We start from the raw sequence: 22,848 nt of genomic DNA on the forward strand, positions 1-22,848 counted from the left end.
AGCCTACCCAAATGAGAAGGAACCAGAAAACCAACCCTGCCTAGTAATATGACAAAACAAGGCTCTTCAACACCCCCCAAAAGAATCGCACTAGTTCACCAGCAGTGGATCCAAACCAAGAAGAAATGCATGATTTATCTGAAAAAGAATTCAGGAGGTTAGTTATTAAGCTAATCAGGGAGGGACCAGAAAAAGGCGAAGCCCAATGCAAGGAAATCCAAAAAATGATACAAGAAGTGAAGGGAGAAATGTTCAAGGAAATAGACAGCTTAAAGAAAAAAACAATCAAAAATCCAGGAAACTTTGGACACACTTTCAGAAGTGTGAAATGCCCTGGAAAGTCTCAGAATGTAATTGAGCAAGTAAAAGAAAGAAATGTAGAGCTCAAAGACAAGGTTTTTTAATTAATCCAATCTTACAAAGGCAAAGAAAAAAGAATAAGAAAATATGAACAAAGCCTCCAAGAAGTCTGGCGTTATGTTAAACAACCAAACCTAACAATAATAGGTGTTCCTGAGGAAGAGAATTCTAAAAGCTTAGAAAACATATTTGGGTGAATAATTGAGGAAAGCTTCCCTGGTCTTGCTAGAGACCTAGACATCCAAATACAAGAAGCACAAAAACACCTGGAAATTTTATCACAAAAAGATCAGAGCAGAACTAAATGAAATTGAAACCAAAAAAATACAAAAGATAAATGAAACAAAAAGCTGGTGCTAAGATAAATAAAACTGATAGACCATTAGCAAGATTAACCAAGAAAAGAAGAGAGAAAATCCAAATAACCTCACTAAGAATTGCAAGAGATATTACAACTGACATACCAAAGATCCTCTGAGGGTACTATGAACACCTTCCCTCACATAAACTAAAAAACCTAGAAGAGATGGCTAAATCTCTGGAAAAATACAACTCCCCTAGCTTAAATCAGAAAGAATTAGATACCTTGAACAGACCAATAACAAGCAGCAAGATTGAAATGGTAACTAGAAAAATTACCAACAAAAAAAAAGTCCAGGACCAGACAGATTCACAGTGGAATTCTACTAGACATTCAAAGGAAAATTGATACCAATTCTTTTGACACTATTCCACAAGACAGAAAAAGAAGGAACCCTCCCTAATTCATTCTATGAAGCCAGCATTAATACCAAAACCAGGAAAGACATAACCAAAAAAGAAAACTAAAGCCCAATATCCATGATGAACATAGATGCAAAAATTCTCAACACAGTACTAGTTAACAGAATCCAACAGCATATCAAAAAGATAATACACCATGATCAAGTTAGTTTTATACCAGGGATGCAGGGATTGTTTTACATCCACAAATCAATAAATGTGGTACACCTCATAAAAATAATTTTTAAAAAATCACATAATCACATCAAAAGATGCAGAAAAAGCATTTGACGAAATCCAGCAACCTTTATGATTAAAATTCTCAGCATAATCAGCATACAAGGGACATACCTTAATGTAATAAAAACCATCTATGACAAACCCACAGCCAACACAATACTGAATGTGGAAAAGTTGAAAACATTCCCTCTGAGAACTGGAACAAGACAAGGCTGCCCACTGTCTGCACTCCTCTTCAACATGGTACTGGAAGTCATAGCCAGAGCAATCAGACAAGAGAAAGGAATAAAGGGCATCCAAATCAGTAAAAAGGAAGTCAAACTCTCACTGTTTGCTGATGATATGATCGTTCACATTGAAAACCCTAAAGACTCCTCAAGAAAGCTCCTAGAACTGATAAAAGAATTCAGCAAAGTTTCTGGATATAAGATTAATGTACACAAACCAGTGGCTCTTCTATACACCAACAGCAACTAAGCAGAGAATCAAATCTAGAACTCAACCCCTATTACAATAGCTGCAAAAAAATAAAATAAAATACTTAGGAATATACATAATCAAGGGGTCAAAAGACCTCTACAAGGAAAACTACAAAACACTGCTGAAAGAAACCATAGATGACACCAAGAAATGGAAACACATCCCATGCTCATGGATGGGTAGAATCAATATTGTGAAAATGTCCACACTGCCAAAAGCAGTCTACAAATTCAATGCAATCCCCATCAAAATAGCACCATTATTCTTCACAGAATTAGAAAAAACAATTCTAAAATTCATATGGAACCAAAAAAGAGCCCTCATAGCCAAAGCAAGACTAAGGACAAGAACAAATATGGAGGCATCTCACAGCCTGATTTCAAACCAGTCTATAAAGCCATAGTCACCAAAACATCATGGTACTGGTGTAAAAATAGGCACATAGACCAGTGGAACAGAATAGAGAACCCAGAAATAAACTCAAATGCAGCCAACTGATCTTTGACAAAGCAAACAAAAACATAAAGTGGGAAAAGAACACTGTTTTCAGCAAATCATGCTGGGATTATAGGCTAGCCACATATAAGAGAATTAAACTGGATTCTCATCTCCCACCTTATACAAAATCAACTTGGGATGGATTAAGGTCTTAAACTTAAGACCTGAAACTATAAAAATTCTAAAAGATAACATTGGAAAAACCCTTCTAGACATTGGTTTAGGCAAGGATGTCATGACCAAGAGCCCAAAAGCACATGCAATAAAAACAAAGCTAAATAGGTGGGACCTAATTAAACTAAAGAGCTTCTTCACGACAAAAGGAACAGTCAGCAGAGTAAAGAGACAACCCACAGTGTGGGAGAAAATCTTCACGATCCGTACATCTGACAAAGGACTAATATCCAGAATCTACAATGAACTCAAACAAATCAGTAAGAAATAAACAAACAATCCCATCAAAAAGTGGGCTAAGGAAATGAATAAACAATTCTCAAAAGAAGATATACAAATGGCCAACAAACATGAAAAATGCTCAACATTACTAATGATCAGGGAAATGCAAATCAAAACCACAATGCAATACCACCTTAGTCCTGCAAGAATGGTCATAATCAAAAAATCATAAAACGGTAGATGCTAGTGTGATCGCGGTGAACAGGGAACACTTCTACACTGCTGGTGGGAACGTAAAATAATATAGCCACTATGAAAAAGCGTGTGAAGATTCCTTAAAGAACTAAAAGTAGAACTACCATTTGACTCAGCAATCCCACTACTGGGTATCTACCCAGAGGAAATGAAGTTATTATTCATAAAAGATACTTGCACATGTATGTTTATAGCAGCACAATTCACACTTGCAAAACTGTGGAACCAACCCAGATACCCATCAATCAACAAGTGGATAAAGAAACTATGGTATATATACACAATGGAATACTATGCAGCCATAAAAAGGAATCAATTAACAGCATTTGCAGCAACCTGGATGAGATTGGAGACTATTATTCTAAGTAAAGTAACTCAGGAATGGAAAACCAAACATTGTATGTTCTCGCTGATATGTGGGAGCTAAACTATGAAGACACAAAGGCACAAGAATGATACAATGGACTTTGGGGACTGGGCAAGGGAAGAGTGGGAGGTAGCCAGGGATAAAAGACTACAAATATGGTGCAGTGTATACTACTTGGGTGATGGGTGCAACAGAATCTCACAAATCACCACTAAAGAACTTACTCATGTAACGAAATACCACTTGTACTCCAATAATTTATGGAAAAAAATTAATATACACAAATCTGTAGCTCTGCTATACAAAAACAGTGACCAAGCTGAGAATCAAATCAAGAACTCAACCCCTTTTACAATAGCTTCAACAACAACAACAACAAAAACTTAGGAATACACTTAACCAAGGAGGTGAAAGACCTCTACAATGAAAACTACAAAACACTACTGAAAGAAAACATAGATGACACAAACAAATGGAACTACATCCCATGCTCATGATGGGTAGAATCAGTATTATGATCATGACCATACTGCCAAAAGCAGTCTACAGATTCAATGCATTTGCCTTTATAATACCACCAGCATTCTTCACAGAATTAGAATAAACAATTCTAAAATTCCTATGAAACCAAAAAAGAGCCTGCCTAGCCAAAGCAAGACTAAGCAAAATGAACAAATCTAGAGGCATTACATTACACAACTTCAAACTATACTATAAGGCCATACTCTCCAAAACAAAATGGTACTGGTATAAAACTAGGCATATAGATGACTGGAACAGAATAGAGAACCCAGAAATAAAGGCAAATACTTACAGTCAACTGATCTTTGACAAAGCAAAGAAAAACATAAAGTGGGGAAAGGACACTGTATTCAACAAATGGTGCTGGGATAATTGGCAAGCCACATATAGAAGAATGAAACTGGATCCTCATCTCTAACCCTATAGAAAAATTAAGTCAAGATGGATCAAATCAAATACTTAAATCTAAAGCCTGAAACCATAAAATTTCTAGATGGTACATTGCAAAAACCCTTCTAGACATTAGCTTAGGCAAAGACTTCATGACCAAGAACCCAAAAGCAAATGCAACAAAAACAGAGATAAATAGATGGGACTTAACTAAAAAGCTTCTGCACAGCAGAAGAAATAATCAGCAGAGTAAAAAGATATCGTACAGAGGGGGAGAAAATCTTTACAATCTACATCTAACAAAGGACAGAATCCACAAGGAACTCAAACAAATTAGCAAGAACAAAACAAACAATTCCATTAAGAAGTGGGCTAAGGACATGAATAGACAACTCTCAAAAGAAGATATACATATGGCCAACAAACATATTTTAAAAATGTTCAACATCACTAATGATCAGGGAAATGCAAATCAAAAGCACAATGCAATACTACCTCACTCCTGCAAGAATGGCCATAATCAAAAAATCAAAACACAATAAATGTTGTCATGGATGTGGTAAAATGGGAACACTTTACACTATTGGTGGGAATGTAAACTAGTACAACCACTATGGAAAACAGTGTGGAGATTCCTTAAGGAACTAAAAGTAGATATACCATTTGAAACAGCAATCCCACTCCTGGGTATCTATCGAGAGGAAAAGAAGTAATTATACAAAAAAGATACCTGCATACACATGTTTATAGCAGAACAATTTGCAATTGCAAAAATATGGAACCAGCCAAATGCCTGTCAATTATCAATCAACGAGTGGATAAAGAAAATGGGATATATGGAATACTACTCAGCCATAAAAAGGAATGAAATAACGGCATTCACAGCAACATGGATGGAATTGGAGACCATTATTCTAAGTGAAGTAACTCAGAAATGGAAAACCAAACATTATATACTCTCATAAGTGGGAGCTAAACTATGAGGATGCAAAGGCATAAGAATGATACAATGAACTTTGGGGACTCAGAGGAAAGGGTGGGAGTAGCGTGAGGGATAAAGTCTACACATTTGGTGATGGGTGCACCAAAATCTCAGAAATAACCACTAAAGAAATTATTCATGCAACTAAATACCACCTGTTCATTAAACACCAGTAGAAATTTCAAAAATAGCATTAACAACATAAAAATAAATTTATTGGTTTTAAAATCAAATGAAATTAATCTGTAAAGAGATGATGACTTACCATCACAAAATATACAGAAAGAATTATTATACAGAAATTAATAATATAATTCTGTATTTTATAATATACAGAAGTACTTATTGCAATGACTCTCTTGCAATAAGTATTTTGTTTCCCAAAGGTAATTTCATTGAATGGGAGACACTCACTTGTATGAATAGTGTGTATCTTGATTAAAATAAATGTTATGACTGTGTAGTTACACCATTTACATTCCCTTTCAAGACAGAAAAACTGTATACATACACAAAATAGTTAAATAATATTAACCTAAGACCAAATGACAAATTTACACTAAGGTGAGCATAATTTTGGAAACAGACATAATTGTGGAATGGCATCCTCAAGGAAAATTTATAGAATGGGTAGAATTTGTATTTTGCAGGCATACAAATTTAGGAGAAAAAAATCACAATCAAAACCATTGAAGTAAAGAAGGAGACAGCTTTTTCAGTTAGAGCAGACACTTTGGGTGGAAATAGGCAATTCAGTTCAGTTGGAAGTGCAACTCAGAACGGAATTAAGGACCACAGTGTCTGATGTCCCTTAATGCCAAGGTAGACGTTTTGAGATTTTATCTTTTAGGCAGAGGGAAAATTAAACTGAGAAGAGCTGGAATATCATGAAAAAAGCAACTTGGAAGAAATTGGTCAAACAATGACATAAAGGATAGAATTTAGGCAGAAGAGTCTAAAGAAAAAGGATGAATATTATTTTTTTTCTGATAAATGTACCACTGACACATAATTGATAATTAAAGCTAATAGTTTCTTATAGGGAATTCTGATCTGTAGCACTTTAAAAACTTTATTCTCAATGACTGGCTCTCTAGCACTCAGTGTATAACTGGAATGCCTCTTCTAAAATCAGTTATTAAGAGATGCAACTTATTTTTTTAAGATTATACAAACCATAAACATGGTCAATCACTGCCTCAGATAATACATATTTGATTGTAATACACTATAATACTATAATATACTAGATTCAAATATATGTGACACTGAAGAAAACCACATTAGTTCTCTCTACAGTTAGCATAAGCAATAACCAATCACCTCTCAATAGTGCTAATTTTTGTGGCAAATTATACATAATAAGGATATTTTATTTTAAATATTTTAAGAGTACAGTTTAGTGACATATACACACTGTTTTGCAAATATCACTACCAACCATCTCTACAACATTTTTCATCTGCTCAGATTGAAACTCTGTATTTATTAAACAATAACTGTACATTTTTACCTCTCTGCAGCCACTGGTAACCACTATTCTACTTTTTGTTTCTATGAATTTGACTATTCTAGTTACCTCATAAAAGTGGAATCATAAATAGTTATTATTTTATGATTGTCATATCTCAATTAGCATAATTCTTCAAGGTTTATGTAATATGTGTCAGAATTTCATTTCCTTTTTAAGGCTGAATATCATTATTATAGTAGTTCTGTACATATTCTGGAAATTAGTTCCTTATCATATGTATGATTTGCAAATAGTCTCTCCTGTTTCATGGATTTCCTGGTCACTGTGTTGATAATGTCTTCTGATGCACAAATATTTTTAATTTTGATGAAGTTCAATTTATATATTTTTTCTTTTTGACTGTTCTTTTGGTGTTTTATCTAAGAAATGATTGTCAAATACAAGTTCATCAAGCTTTTTATTTATATTTTATACCTAGAATTTTACAACTGTACCTCTTACCTTCAGGCCTTTGACCCATTAGTTTATTTGTTCTTTATTGAGTAAAGATTCAACTTTATTGTTTTGCATGTGGATATCCAGTTTTCCCATTAGCATGTGTTGAAAAGACTCTCCTTTCCCCATTCAGTGGCCTCAGCACCATTGTCAAAATTTTTTTGACCATATATGTAAGGGTTTATTTCTGGGCTCTGTACTGTGTTCCATTGGTCTTTATGTCTGTCTTTATGCCAGTACCTCACTGTGTTGATTAGTGTAGCTAGTATACTAAACTTCTTAATCAGGGAAGCAGTAAACCTCCAACTTTGTTCATTTTCTAGATTGTTTTTGCTACTTTGGGTCTCTTGAGATTCTATATGGAGTTAGGATGAATTTTTCTATTTCTGCCAAAAATGCCATTGGAGTTTTGATAGAAATTGCATTGAATCTGTGGATCACATTGTGTATTGATATATTTTTTTTAATGACAGGGTCTCCATCTGTCACCAAGGCTGGAATGCAGTGGTGCCATCATGGTTCACTGCATGCTCCCCAAGTTCATGTAATCCTCCTACCTCAGCCTCCTTAGTAGCTGAGGCTACAGGCATGTGCCACCACACTTGGCAAAATTTTTTGTAATTTTTGTAGGCACAAGGTTTTGCCATGTTGCCCTGGCTGATCTCAAATGCCTGGATTCAAGCAATCTGACCACCTCAGCCTCCCAAAGTGCTAGGATTACAGGCGTGAGCCACCACACCCAACTGAGTGTGTTGATATCTTAACAATATTAAGGCTTCCGCTCCATAAGCAAAAGCTATCTTTCCCTTTATTGATGTCTTTCTTAATCTCTTCCTTTCCAATTTGCCTGACTTTTATTTCTCTTTTTAGCCTAATTGCTCTTGTTTAAAATTTCTAATTGTCAAATAAAGTGGTAAATGTGGTTCTTGTTCTTACAGGAAATACTTTACATTAAGTATGATAGTAGCTCTTGGTTTTCCATATACTACCTTCATCAGGGTGAGGTAGTTTTCTTTTATTCTTAGTCTGGTGAGGGTTTTTATAGTTTTGGGTTAAACATTTAAGTCTCCAATCCATTGTATTAGTCTATATTCATGCTGCTGATAAAGACATACCTGAGACTGGGAAGAAAAAGATGTTTAATGGACTCACAGTTCCACGTGGCTGGGGAGGCTTCACAATCATCGTGGAAGCCGAAAGGCACTTCTTACACGGTAGCAGCAAGAGAGAAACAGAGAGCCAAGCAAAATAGGTTTCCTCTTATAAAACCATCAGATCTCATGAGACGTATTCACTAGCAAGAGAACAGTATGAGAGAAACTGCACTGCACATGTGTTCACAGATGTGCTAACTCTAAGCTGGGTTTTCAGTTACTTAGACTATTTATCTTCCTGTCTGTAATTTTCCAAGACAGATTATTGCACATTCACCTGTTATAACTATAGACTGTCACTTTTCGTATGAATTACAGCGCATTGGAAATTAACAAAATGGCTTTTGCAAACAATATCTTAGGTGAGGCAGGTAGGGAAGGCCCCCGTGATTCAATTATCTCCCACTGGGTCCCTCCCACAACATGTAGGAATCATGGAAGCTACAATTCAAGATGAGATTTGAGTGGGGACACAGCCAAACCATATCATTCTACCCCTGACCACTCCCAAATCTCATGTCCTCACATTTCAAAACTACTCATGCCTTCCCAACAGTCCTCCAAATTCTTAACTCATTTCAGCATTAACTCAAAAGTCCACAGTTCAAAGTCTCATCCAAGACAAGGCAAGTCCCTTCTGCCTGTGAGCCTGTAAAATCAAAAGCAAGTTAGTTACTTCCTAGATACAATGGTGGTACACGCATTGAGTAAATACATCCATTACAAATGGGAAAAAATGACCAAAGCAAAGGGGCTACAGGCCCCATGCAAGTCCAAAATCCAGCAGGGCAGTCAAATCTTAAAGATCCATAACAATCACCTTTGACTCCATGTCCCTCATCCATGTCACACTGATGCAAGAGGTGGGTTCCCATGGTCTTGGGCAGCTCTGGCCCTGTGGCTTTGAAGGGTACAGCCTCCCTCCCAGGTGCTTTCACAGACTGGCATTGAGTGTCTGAGGCTTTTCCAGGTGCACAATGCAAGCTGTCAGTGGATTTACCATTCTAGGACCTGAAGGACAGTGGCCCTATTCTCACAGCTCCACTAGGTGATGCCCCAGTAGAGAATCTGTGTGGGGGCTCTGACCCCACATTTCCCTTCTGCACTGCCCTAGCAGAGGTTCTCTTTGAGGGCCCTATTCCTGCAACAAACTTCTGCCTGGGCATCCAGTCATTTCCATACATTCTCTGAAATCTAGACAGAGGTTCCCAAACCCCAATTATTGACTTATGTGCACTTGCAGGCTCAACACCACATGGAAGCTGCCAGGGCTTGGGGCTTGCACCCTCCAAAGCCACAGCCTGAGTTCTACATTTGCTCCTTTTAGCCACAGCTGGAGCAGCTGTAATTGCAGGGCACCAAGTCCCTAGGCTGCACACAGCATGGGGAAAACATTTTTCCCCCTAGGCCTCCAGGCCTGTGATGGGAGGGGCTGCAATGAAGATCTCTGACATGCCCTAGAGACATTTTCCCTATTGTCTTGGCAGTTAACATTCAGCTCCTCATTACTTAAGCAAATTTCTGCAGCCGGCTTGAATTTCTCCTCAGAAAAAGAAATTTTCTATCACATTGTCAGGCTGAAAATTTTCTGAACTTTTATGCTCTGCTTCCTTTATAAAACTGAATGCCTTTAATAGCACCTCTTGAATGCTTTGTTGCTTATAAATTTCTTCTACCAGATACCCTAAATAATTTCTCTCAAGTTTAAAGTTCCACAAATTTCTAGGGCAAGGACAAAATGCTGCCAGTCTCTTGGCTAAAACAAAACACGAGTCACCTTTGCTCCAATTCCCAACAAGTTCCTCATTTCCATCTGAGACCACCTCAGCCTGGACTTTATTGTCCACATTTCTATCAGCATTTGGGGCAAAGCCATTCAGCAACTCTCAAGACTCTAGGAAGTTCCAAACTTTCCCACATTTTCCTATCTTCTTCTGAGTCTTCCAAACTGTTCCAACCTCTGCCTGTTACCCAGTTCCAAAGTCACTTCCACATTTTCAGATATCTTTTCAGCAGTGCCCCACTCTACTGGTACCAATGTACTGTACTAGACCATTTTCACACTGCTGATAAAGACATACCCAAGACTGGGAAGAAAAAGAGGTTTAATGGACTCGCAGTTCCATGTGGCCGTGGAGGCCATGGCAGAAGGTGAAAGGCACTTCGTACATGGTGGTGGCAAGAGAGAATCAGAGAGCCAAGCAAAATGAGTTTCCCCTTATAAAACCATCAGAACTTGTGAGACTTATTCACTACCATGAGAACAGTATGGGAAAAACTGCCACCATGATTCAATTATCTCCTACTGGGTCTTTCCCACAACACGTGGGAATCATGGGAGCTACAATTCAAGATGAGATTTGGGTGTGGACATAGCCAAACCATGTCATCCATTTTCAGTTAATTTTTGTATAAGGTGTAAGGAAGGGTCCAGTTTCAATTTTCTGCATATGGGTAGCCAGTTCTTCCAGTACCATTTATTAAATAGGGAATCTTTTATCCATTGCTTGTTTTTGTCAGCTTTGTCAACACTTCTCAAAAGAATACATACATGAGAACAACAAACATGAAAAAAAGCTCAACATCACTTATCGTTAGATAAATGCAAATCAAAACCACAATGAGATACCATCTCATGCCCATCATAATGGCAATTATTAGAAAGTCAAGAAACAATAGATGCTGGTGAGGTTCTGAAGAAATAGGAATGCTTTTACACTGTTGGTGGGAATGTAAAATTAGTTCAGCCATTGTAGAAGACAGTGTGGCAATTCCTCAAACATTTAGAACCAGAAATACCATTTGACCCAGCAATCTCATTACTGGGTATATACCCAAAGACATATAAGTCATTTTATTATAAAGATACTCACATGCATATGTTCATTACAGCACCATTCATAATAGCAAAGACATATAATTAACCCAAACGCCCATCAATGATACACTGGATAAAGAAAATGTGGTACACATACACCATGGGATACTATGCAACCATAAAAAGGAATGAAATCATATCCTTCGCATGGCCATGTATGAAGCTGGAAGCCATTATCTTCAGCAAACTAATGCAGGAACAGAAAATTAAACACCTCCTGTTCTCACTTATAAGTGGGAGCTGAACAAGGAGAACACATGGACACAGGGTGGGGAACAGCAAACACTGAGGCTTGTCAGGGGAGTGTGGGGGTCGGGGAGATCATAAGGAAGAATAGCTAATGCATGCTGGGTGTAATACCTAGGTGATGGATTGATAGGTGCAGCAAACCACCGTGGCACACCTTTACCTATGTAACAAACTTGCACATCCTGCACATGTACCCTGGAAATTAATAAAATAAAATAAAATTAAATTTAAAAAAATTAGGCAGTATAAGTACAGTTTTGCAACATGGACCTACTGCAAAGTGGAGAAGTCTGGGCTTTTAGTGTAGCCATCATCTGAATAGTATATATTGAACCAATTAAGTATTTTTTCATTTCTCACCACCCTCCACCTGCCTCACTATTCTGTCTCCAGTGTCTACTACTCTACTTCCTATATCCATGTGTATGCATTATTTACTTCTCACTTATAACTGAGAACATGTGATATTTGACTTCCTGTTTCTGAGTTATTTTGTTTAAGACATGATTATTTAAAACATGATTTTTTTATGGCTGAGTAGTATTCCATGGTGTATGTATATGTGTGTGTGTGTGTGTGTGGGTGTGTGTGTGTGTGTTTGTGTGTGCATAATAATTTTAATCCAATCATCCATTGGTGGACATTTAGGTTGATTTCATATATTTGCTATTGTGAATAGTGCTGCACTATACCTATAAGTGCAGGTATCTTTTGGTATAATGATGTATTTTCCTTCAGGTAGATACGTAGTAGTGGGATTGCTGCATCAAATGGTAGATATATTTTTAGCTCTTTGAGAAAGCTGCATACTGATTGCCATAAAGATTGTACTTATTTGCATTCCCACCAACAGTGTGTAAGTGTTCCCTTTTCTCTGCATCTTTGCCAACATCTGTTATTATTTGACTTTTTATTAATAGCCATTTTTACTGGTATAAAATGGTATCTCATTGTGGTTTTAATTCACATTTTTCTCATGATTAGTAATGTTGAGCATTTTTGCATATGCTTTTTGGCCATTTATATGTTGTTTCTAAAAATTGGGGTCTCTTCATATTACTTGACCACTTTTAATAGGGTTATTTGAGTTTTTCTCATTATGACTGAGATGTTTGAGTTCCTTCTAAATTCCAGATATTAGCCCTTTGCCACATACATACTTTGCAAATATTTTGTCCCATTCTGAAGATTCTCTGTTCACGCTATTGATTCTTTCCATGGCCATGCAGAAGTTTTTTACTTAAGTCCCATTTGTATATTTTTGCCTTCATTGCCTGTGCTTTTGAGGTCTTAGTCAGGAATTTTTTGCCAAGGCCATTTTCCTGTGTTTCTTTGTTGATTTTCTGCCTCAATAATTTGCCTAGTGCTGTCAGTGGGATGTTGAAGTACCCCACTATTATTGCATTGCTTCCTAGCTCTTTTCTTAAGTAATATTCGTTTTATAAATGTGGGTGCCCCAGTATTTGGTGCATATATATTTAGGATTGTTACATCTTTTGTTGAATTGATTTCTTCATGATTATATTATGACATTACTTGTCTTCTTAAACTGTTGTTTATTTAAAGTTTGCTTGATCAGATGTAAATATAACTACTCTGGCTTGCTTTTGTTTTCCATTTAAATTGAATATTTTTTTCCACCCCATTAACTTAAGTCTCCAAGTGTCTTTATCAATAAGGTGAGTTTCTTGTAAGAAGTGTATGGTCGGATCTTTTTTTAATCCATTTTGTCAACCTATTTAATTGGCATATTTAATCCATATACAGTCATGGTTAATATTGACACGAGGTCTTATTCCTGTCATAATATTAATTGTTATATAGCTACTTTGTAGCCTTATTTGTGTAATTGTTTTATACGACTTTTGAGTTTTATACTTTCAGATGTTTTTATTATGGCAAGTATGGAACAAATTTTGTATCCATGTTTATAACTTCCTTGAGCATTTCTTGTAAGTTTGGTCTAGTGGTGACAGATTTTCTCAGTGTTTGCTTGCCTGCAAAATACTTTATTTCTTCTTCATTTATGATGCTTATTCTGGCAGTATACACAAGTCAGGGTTTACAGCTTTTTTCCTTAAATGGCTTGAAAATAAAATCCCAGTCTCTTCTTGCTTGTAAGGCTTCTGCTCAGAAGTCCACTGTTAGTCTGATGGGGTTTCCTTTATAGGTTACTATATGCTTTTCTTTTGCTGATTTTAGGATTTTTTTCCTTCATATTGAACTTAGTCTGATGACTGTATGTCTTGGTGAGATTCTTCTTACAATGTTTCTCTGGAGTTTTTTGAGTTTCTTGTATCAAGATACCTAGATCTCTTCCTGGACTAGGGAAGTTTTCCTTAATTATTTTCTCAAATAGTTTCCCAGACTTTGGGGTTTCTTCTTCTCCCCCAGGAATACCTATAATTTGTAAGTTGGGACATTTTACATAGTTCCATACTTATCAAAATCTTAGCTCACTTTTTAATTCTATTTTTTTTTTTGTTTTTGTCTGACTGGATAAATTAAAAAGTACTGTCTTCAAGCTCTGAGATTCTTTCTTCTGCTTGGTCTAGTCTATTGTTGAAGATTTCATCTGTATTTTGTAATTCCTTCAATGAATTTTCCTTTTCAGGAGTTTCTTTTTTTTTTCTTTTTTTAAAAACTCTATCTCTTTGGCAAATTTATCATTCATATCCTGGATTGGTTTTCTGATTTCTTTGTATTGGTTTTCAGCTTTCTCTTGAATCCTGTTGAGCTTCTTTAAAATCAATATTTTGAATTATTTATCTGAAATTTCATGTATTTCATTTTGGTTAGGAACTATTGCTAAAAAGTTAGTGCAATGCTTTAGGGTTATTATAACGCCCTGTTCTTTTATACTTCCAGAATTTTTCCATTGGTTCCTTCTCATTTGAAAAGAAAAATATCACATCTTCTTATTTTTAAACTTACTTTTATTTGGATGAGACATTTTTTTCCCTTAAGGATGTGAATATAACCTATTTTGAAAAAGATCATTCAAGATCAGGCTTTGAGTCTCAGTGTTTTCAGTGGCAAAGACTCTGTATGAATTTTTTTCATTATAGGTAGCCTTAGTGTGGTGATTTTCTCAAGTGCCAGTTGTCATAGCAATATTCTAGGTGTGTGAGCAGGCTCACTGCCTCCATTGGAGCTGGGGTGGCAGAGGTCTCCATAAGCTCATCTGCATTGGTGTCAATGGATTTTGTATTGAGTTGTGCATTTTAACCTACAGGCCAGTACGTGGCACTTGAAGGAGGTAAGAGCCAGTGGTGGTGGTGGTGGTAGCAGATGGGTTTATGCTTTATATTTGCTTATCAGGAGAAGGCCTCTGGTGCTTCAGGCAGTGGGCTGGCCTGTGGAACACCCAGTGGCCTGGGCTTTATCCTCAGCACCATGAAGAGGGTGAAGTTGGGCAGAGCTGGACCAGCTGGGGCCACCCTCAGGTATCCCAGTGGTGGACACAAGCACTAACCCTGACAGAGATGGTGGAGGAGTGATGTAGGCGCTGTATAATTTCCTTGGTTATAAATAGCCTTAGTGTAGTGACTTGCTCAAATGCCAGTTGTAGTATTAATGTACAAGGCAGGTGAGCAGGTTCAGGGCCTCCTAAGCAGCTGGGGTGGTGTGGGTGATGATGGTAGCAGAGGTTGCACAAAGCACTTTTCCTTCCCGAGCACTGTGCACTTATGTCAGCAGTTGTAATGGGCTGTGCAGGTTGACCTCCTGGCCAGTTGAAGGCACTTGCAGGTGACAGGCAGCTGGGGTGGTGGTAGTAAAGTCTGTGCTTGATCTTTACTAACAAGGAGAAGTACTCTAATATCCCAGGGAATGTGCTGGGTTGTGGAACTCCCAGGGGTTCTGATCCCATGCTTTGCCTATGAGGTGGGTAATGGGGTAAAATTTTGATGGGGCTGCATCAGGCATACCCATAATCAGGCTCCCCAGTAGCAGGTGCAAGTGCTAGCCCTGATGGGTGAAAAAAAGTAGTTCTCAGGCCACTGGGGCAATACTAGAAGGAGTGGAGAAACCTCTGTCATTCCAAACAGCCAGCATAGGAAATGAGGAGTGGCTTGGACTCCAAAATTTAGCAGATGGCAGTGAGACCTGCCTTGCTTCCTGGGTCACCACCCTGCAGAGCTCCCTCCTGAAGCCTACTACTGGCAGCAAGCTGAAACAAATAGCTAAGTTACAAGCAGAACATCTCAGGTTGCAAAACTGTCCCAGGCTGAAGACTTTCCTGGCTGAGACAATAACTGGGGCTCCCAGATGATACCCTTCCTAGCCTGGTCTTGCAAAGGGGAGGTCACCCACCTCCTGCAGGCACACTTCAATCCCATACCACTGTCTTCTCTCAGTTCTGGCCACGGGGACTCCTCTCCTGTTTGAGACTAGATCACAAATCTCAGTCTGGAGACTTGCCCAGCTAGTGACTGCTGCCCATGTGGCTTACAGATTTCAGTAGAGACTTCTATAGTTAGGATATTTATTGGCCACCTTCTATTGGAGCCAGGGTCTGGAATGCGTGCAGCACACTTCCTGCTGCTACCCCTTCTCAAGGTCTCCCCACTGCTCCCAACATCAGATTCAGCGATTGGTAGGGTCAAGGAGCTCCCCCTTGGCCTAGATTACCCAGCTCCCCAGTGGGAATGTGTATTGTGGAGACACTTTCTCCCCATCTCATGCACTGGGGACTCACTCTCAATTTTCCACCGAACCCACAGCACAGGCTGCTGCCACCAAATTCATCAAAGAATCTGGGGTTTCTTTTGCTTTTATGTTAATCACCTGTGTTCCTTCTTGGATAAAAGTTTTCAGTGTGAATCTCTACGCACTATTTTGCTACTTCCTCATGAGTGAGGCATGCCAGCAAAGCCCCTAATTTGCCCTCTTTAAAAAAAAATGCCTCTGTCTTCTAAGGTTTTTCTGAGAAATTTATTAGTCATCTCATTGAGAATTCCTTTTATGTGACAAGTTGCTTTACTCTTCTTGCTTACAATATTGTCTCTTTATCTCTGACTTTTGACAGTTTATAATGTGTCTTGATATGGTTTTTCAGCTATTATTTTTTCAAATATTCTTTCTGTTCTTTTCTCTTTTTCTTTTTTTCTTCTGAGATTTTTGAAATGCATATATTTGTCCACTGGATGTTAGCCCATAAGTCCCTTAGGCTCTATTCATATTTCTTTATTCTTTTCTTTTTTTTTTTTTTTTTTTTTTTGAGGTGGAGTCTCACTCTGTCGCCCAGGCTGGAGTGCAGTGGTGCAATCTCAGCTCACTGCAACCTCCACCTCCCGGGTTCAAGCAATTCTCTTGCCTCAGCCTCCTGAGTAGCTGGGACTACAGGTGTGCACCACCACACCGGGCTAATTTTTGTTATTTTCAGTAGTGATGGAGTTTCACCATATTGGCCAGGCTGGTCTTGAACTCCTGATCTTGTGATCCACCCACCTCGGCCTCCCAAAGTGCTGGGATTACAGGCATGAGCCACCATGCCCGGCCTCATTTTTCTTTATTCTTTTTGCTTCTCAGATGCAATAATTTTAAATGACCTATCTTTAAGTTCACTTATTCTTACTTCTGTTTCTTGAGTCTCTCCTTGAATCCCTCTACTGAATTTTTAAATTGTCATTTTATTTTTCAGCTCAAAAATTTTTACGTTTCTTTATTATATTTTTTTAACTTATTTCCATTATTTCTGTTTTTCTCTTGGCTTTAGCATGAAACAGCTATGTTATTGTCTTGTAAGTAAGATCTTTATATTTCTACAGGAAGATTATCTGGAGACTTAATTTGTTATTTTAAAATTGACTTTTTATTTTTTTCTGTTTCTTTGTATGCCTTTTGATCTTTTGCTGAAAACTGGGTTTTTGAAAAAACATACACCTTCCCAGTCTTTGAGGACTGGCTTCATGCATTAGACCATCACACATTAGCAGGTCATGTTCTGTGCCTGAGGTCAGCTCAGCATAAAGTCTTGATGTATTATTGGGCATTTCTAGGGATGCGTGCTTTCCGGATGTGTGTGTGCGCGTATGAGTGTGTGTGTGTGTGCACGTGTGTGTATTTGATTCCCCAAATACATGGCCCAAATTCATGGCCCAAATCATGTTTCCTTTTAGAAAAACCCAAAGAATACAGTAGACTTAAACTGTGTTTAAACAACACTGCAGGACATTTTTTTAAAAAGGATAGATTCCACAAAAATTTTAAATTGCCTAGATAATTTATTGATGCCTTCCGTAGACTACAAAAAGTCATAGACAGCACACAACTCATAAAAGTTAGGGTACAAGCCTGACTACCAGAGAATGTACACAGATATTTTAAAAATCCATAATTGTATTTAACAAAGGTAAGTGCAGTTTTTATTTTAAGTAATGGTACCTAGGCATTGAATTCTATTCTTATGCCTGTGAAGGTATTTATGGTTCTACACCTAAAAGCCATATATACTTATAACTTCTTTATAAAACTCTTGATAGTTGACAAAACTAAATCATATATAACATAAACATATAATATCTGGAATTACTATATTTGGGAAAAAATGTCTTGATCAAAAGTGCTAATGAATTTGTATAAAAATAATTATGGTATCTTAAGATTTCATTGACACTTCAAACTACATTGGAGCCAGGCGCGGTGCCTCACACCTGTAACGCCAACACTCTGGGAGGCCGAGGTGGGTGGATCACTTGAGGCCAGGAGATTGAGACCAGCCTGACCAACATGACAAAACCCCATCTCTAAAAAAATACAAAAATTAGTTGGGCATTGTCGCGCATGCCTGTAATCCCAGATACTGGGGAGGCTGAGGCATGAGAATCATTTGAGCCTGGGAGGCGGAGATTATGGTGAGCTGAGATCGTGCAACTGCACTCCAGCCTGGGCAACAGAATGAGACTCTGTCTTTAAAAAACAAACAAACAAGCAAAAAACTGCATTGGAGTGCGAAACTCATGGGAGGGAGAGGTCAAGGAGAAAGATTGATATGGAAAACCCACGTTGTTTTTTACAGAAATGTTAAAAGTTGCCTAAAGGATTTTATCCAAAATAACACAGAACTGTACAAAGATACATAGTAAATAAGAAGCTGTGAAGGTTTTTTGCTATGAAAATCACATCTGGCTTCACAAAAATTGTACCTGTCAAGAAGTAAATCATGTAAATATATAATCAGAGATACAAATAATTCTGTCTTATAATGGCAATTTTCTTGTAATAAGTCCTAGCAAGATAGTTTTCATTTATTATAGTTTGTGCTTTCTTGTTTCTATTGCGGTTTGGAAGCTTGTTGTTGGGGCTTCGTGGTAAAACTTACATTGCATTAGCTTGGCTTCCTGTATCTAAATGTATGAAACTATATAAGTTGATTTTATCACAAAAAAGTATACATCTCATAACAAAAAAAGATGTGGAATATACAACTATTTTAATTAAATAATCATTTTTATTCCCATTATTATAATGCCAGCATTTTCTTAGCTTTACTCTTTGAACCCTTGAAATTGTGGAATTCTCTGTTAAAACATGAAAAAAATAAATTGGGCTGCATATTCTAGCACCATAGAGTGTTGACAGCAGAACAAGCCTTATTATGGTTTAAAATGTCTATATCAATTTAAATATGTATTTACACAAGCCACTAAAAATATAAACTTAATTTATATTTTCTGATCTAATCTGTGGCACAGACTACAAAATTAAATATTTACATGCATATCCTATAAGTAGATGTTTAACCTCATTTTCTGACATAATTACACTCCCAAATTTACTAATTTTTAAAATTCTCATACTCTTAAAATTTTTTTAAAAAGAGAAAAATGAGAACTTTACACATACTAAACAAATGCATAGTATAGTAGTTAAACACATCAGATTAGATGTCAGATAGATCTGAGTTCAAACTTTAAATCTACTGTTTATTAATTATGTGACCTTGACCCAGTTACTTGACATCTCTAAACATCAGTTTCGTCATGTGTAAAGTGGGAATAATAATAGTATCAACCGCGTAGGGTACAAGATAAAATGTGGTAATGCACTTACAACATTGCTTGTCATATGTTAATTTCTCAATAGGAGTGACTAAGTGAATATCGTTGTTTTATTTTAGTATTATTGCTATAATTCAGTATTATTTTTATTACTAACATTATCACCTATTATTACGCTATTATTGTCATTTTCCTTGAAAAGGCATTGAGAAAATGACCAGTGCTAAAATATAATTTTCAAAAAGTTAAAATCATGGCATTCATACAAATATAAAATGACACGTTTTATATATGTAACAAAATATCACATGTACCCCATAAATGTGTACAAATATATATCAATAAAAAAATTAAAAAATATAAAATGAACATGTGTTAAACATTTTATGTGATTCATAGATGAAGAAAACAATTATAAGATGTTAAAAAAAGTTCAAAAGGGTATTTGAATAAAAGGTACTTAGACAACTTTGAATGCTGAAATAATTTCTCAATAGATGCAAAAGTAGTTGAAATCATATAGAACAATAAAAGTTAATCTTTGGGAATCATTATTTCTACATTGTGGAAATCAATTCTATTTCTATCAGGCAAAATGAATTTGTATAGTTATAGAAAAAAATCACAAGGAAACTCAGCTTTTTACAACTTAACTTCCACACACGCAAAGTTGTAAAATAGGCTTGTCAGTAGAAAGTCACTTAAAGGGGCTGGGCGCAGTGGCTCACACCTATAATCCCAGCACTTTGGGAGGCTGAGGCGGGCAGATCACGAGGTCAGGAGATCCAGACCATCCTGGCTAACACGGTGAAACCCCGTCTCTACTAAAAATACAAAAAAATTAGCCGGGCGTGGTGGCGGGCGCCTGTAGTCCCAGCTACTTGGGAGGCTGAGGCAGGAGAATGGCGTGAACCCGGGAGGCGGAGCTTGTAGTGAGCCCAGATCGCGCCACTGCACTCCAGCCTGGGAGACAGAGCGAGACTCCGTCTCAAAAAAAAAAAAAAGCCACTTAAAGGTCCATCCACCCTCTACGGAATCAGATAATCCTCATTTCCATGTCTTGAACAATTTTTCTGATGCTTTCTTTTTTTTTTTTTTGCTAAAACACTTTTGGCATACCCAATTACTTATGATAATAATTCAAATTAAAGTCTTCTAAAACCATCACATTGGTTGGGTCAGGGATCACTATTACTATAATGTTAATGAGAAAATTGAGGCAAATAAATCAAGCAAATGATTCCTAGTTACTCTATGTGGGAAAATAAGACCATGACTCATTCTCTTGACTTCAGGCTCAATTTCATTTCCACTAGAATATACATACTTAACATTCAAAGTAAGGGGAGACAGAAAAGCAAAAGAGAAACAAGGAAGAGAAGTAATGCTATTTTAATTTGAATATGCGGTGACTACTTTTGTCTTTTATAACTGCTCCTGTGTATCTTTACAGATGATAACCATATTACCAATTAGTTTTTCTTCAAAAGAGTCAACATTCCCCAAACTCCTCTTCTTAATCAAGCAGTATCCAGATAATAATAATTAATGTTAGCCAGATTTTGAGCATTAGTACTATGCCCATGCAGAAAAGTCTTGGGTCTTTGGATGCAAATTTATGAGGAAATCCTTCTATGAGTTTTGGTTCATGATTCATCTGTGTGTGTACCCTGACTGTCAGCTGAGTGAAGCATCAATTAACAATAGCAATTGTTTTGAAGATTTGGCTTAGCCAGAGCATGCAGCTATGAATTTTCTGGCTCTGACTTTTACCATAATATCTGAATTTAAAGTGATATGCTACATGACACTCAATGATATAGAATTTAAGTTGTCTGAGTTATTGCTGATTTCAGATAATATTTTTAAAATTGTAGATGTGAGACCAATTTCAGATGGAAACTGAAATCAGATGATTTAGAATATCATTAAAGAGATACAAACAGTGGTCAGAGGGGGTAATACAAATATATCAGTGGAAAGTGATAAATGAAAATCTTCTTTGTAAAATAAATATATTTCATTAGGCTTTTACAAATAGGCCAATATAAAGTCAGGGAGCATTTTTGTGTGTAATTTTATGAGTTTTCTTCATTGTTCACCTTTTAGATTTTAGTGTTATATATTTTTAAAAATAAGCTTCAAAGGTTAGGAAAGAATTTCTAGAAAATATGTTAATTAATATTACTTACTGAATTATTTTTCATTTTGCTTACTAAAGAGGTTTGGGGATAAGGAGTTAACTTCAGATTAAAATAGAAAACAATAAACCTTGACTCCACTGAAGATAAATAAGAACTCTCAGCAGGGAAAAACACAGGATAAGTCTATGACCATTCTATCTGCAAATAGTATTAAAACCAAAGTACTACATTTCATACAGCAAAAATAGAAAGGCAATTATATTCAGGTTTACTTTAAAATATGAGTTCTCATATAAAATGGATCGGGCATCTTATGTATAACTTCGACAAATAAATAATAAAAGAAAAACAAAAGCTCTTCAATCAGACTACTAAATGAGAGGAGACTTTTTTATATAATGCCAGGATCACAATATGTGAAATTTCCTCAAAGTTTATCTGAGCACTGATTAATGAAGTGCATGGTATCTTGGAAAGGGAAACTTTTTCAATATGCTTTGAGAGACACCTAGTGGCTGAAGGTAATTTTGTCACGTACATATCCTTAATATTATCCAATCTACATTTGATATTTGTATAGTGTTTTTAATCCTATGTTTCAGATAGGTATACATTTTAAGAATGTCTGTTATTTTCAGTTGTAACTCTATTGGACTTTTCCTCCCAATTATCTTTCTAAATCCTTTAAGGTATGATCCAAAAGGTGATTCATGGTCAACTGTGGCACCTCTGAGTGTTCCTCGAGATGCTGTTGCTGTGTGCCCTCTTGGAGACAAACTCTACGTGGTTGGAGGATATGACGGACATACTTATTTGAACACAGTTGAGTCATATGATGCACAGAGAAATGAATGGAAAGAGGTATTCGAATTAAAATATTCAAATTACTATATTTCAGGTTTTAAAAAGAAGATATTAAATTATATTTTTGAAATTAGTTGTATTCTCTTCTCTAGGCCCTAACAAGATCTTTTAGTGAAATTTATAGTATGTGCTCTATCTATGCCTTAGAGAATTACAAGTTGATCTAGTTGATATGATATGACATGATAGTTGATAGCAGGACCCATCAACTTATAACCCATCTTATATAAAAGGGGACAGACCATTCTCGTGACTTCATGAAAGCATTCCCTTTAAAGAAAATAAGCGAATCCAATAAAATACTTCGGTAATAAATAAATACAATAAAGCATTTT

The 22,848-nt window shown here is 36.6% G+C and overlaps 1 protein-coding gene across 2 annotated transcripts in view; it reads left to right on the forward strand.

The window, feature by feature from the left end:
- Positions 1 to 22,848, forward strand: part of KLHL4 (kelch like family member 4) — a 150,920-nt gene that overhangs the window by 123,300 nt on the left and 4,772 nt on the right. For both annotated transcript variants that reach the window (XM_003824444.4, XM_008978156.4), the window contains exon 10: positions 22,339 to 22,510. In XM_003824444.4, coding sequence (XP_003824492.1) covers positions 22,339 to 22,510 — 172 coding nt within the window. The remainder of the gene's footprint in view (positions 1 to 22,338; positions 22,511 to 22,848) is intronic.

The sequence above is a fragment of the Pan paniscus genome, chromosome X (genome assembly GCF_029289425.2).
Source record: "Pan paniscus chromosome X, NHGRI_mPanPan1-v2.0_pri, whole genome shotgun sequence".
Classification (NCBI taxonomy): Eukaryota; Metazoa; Chordata; class Mammalia; order Primates; family Hominidae; genus Pan; species Pan paniscus.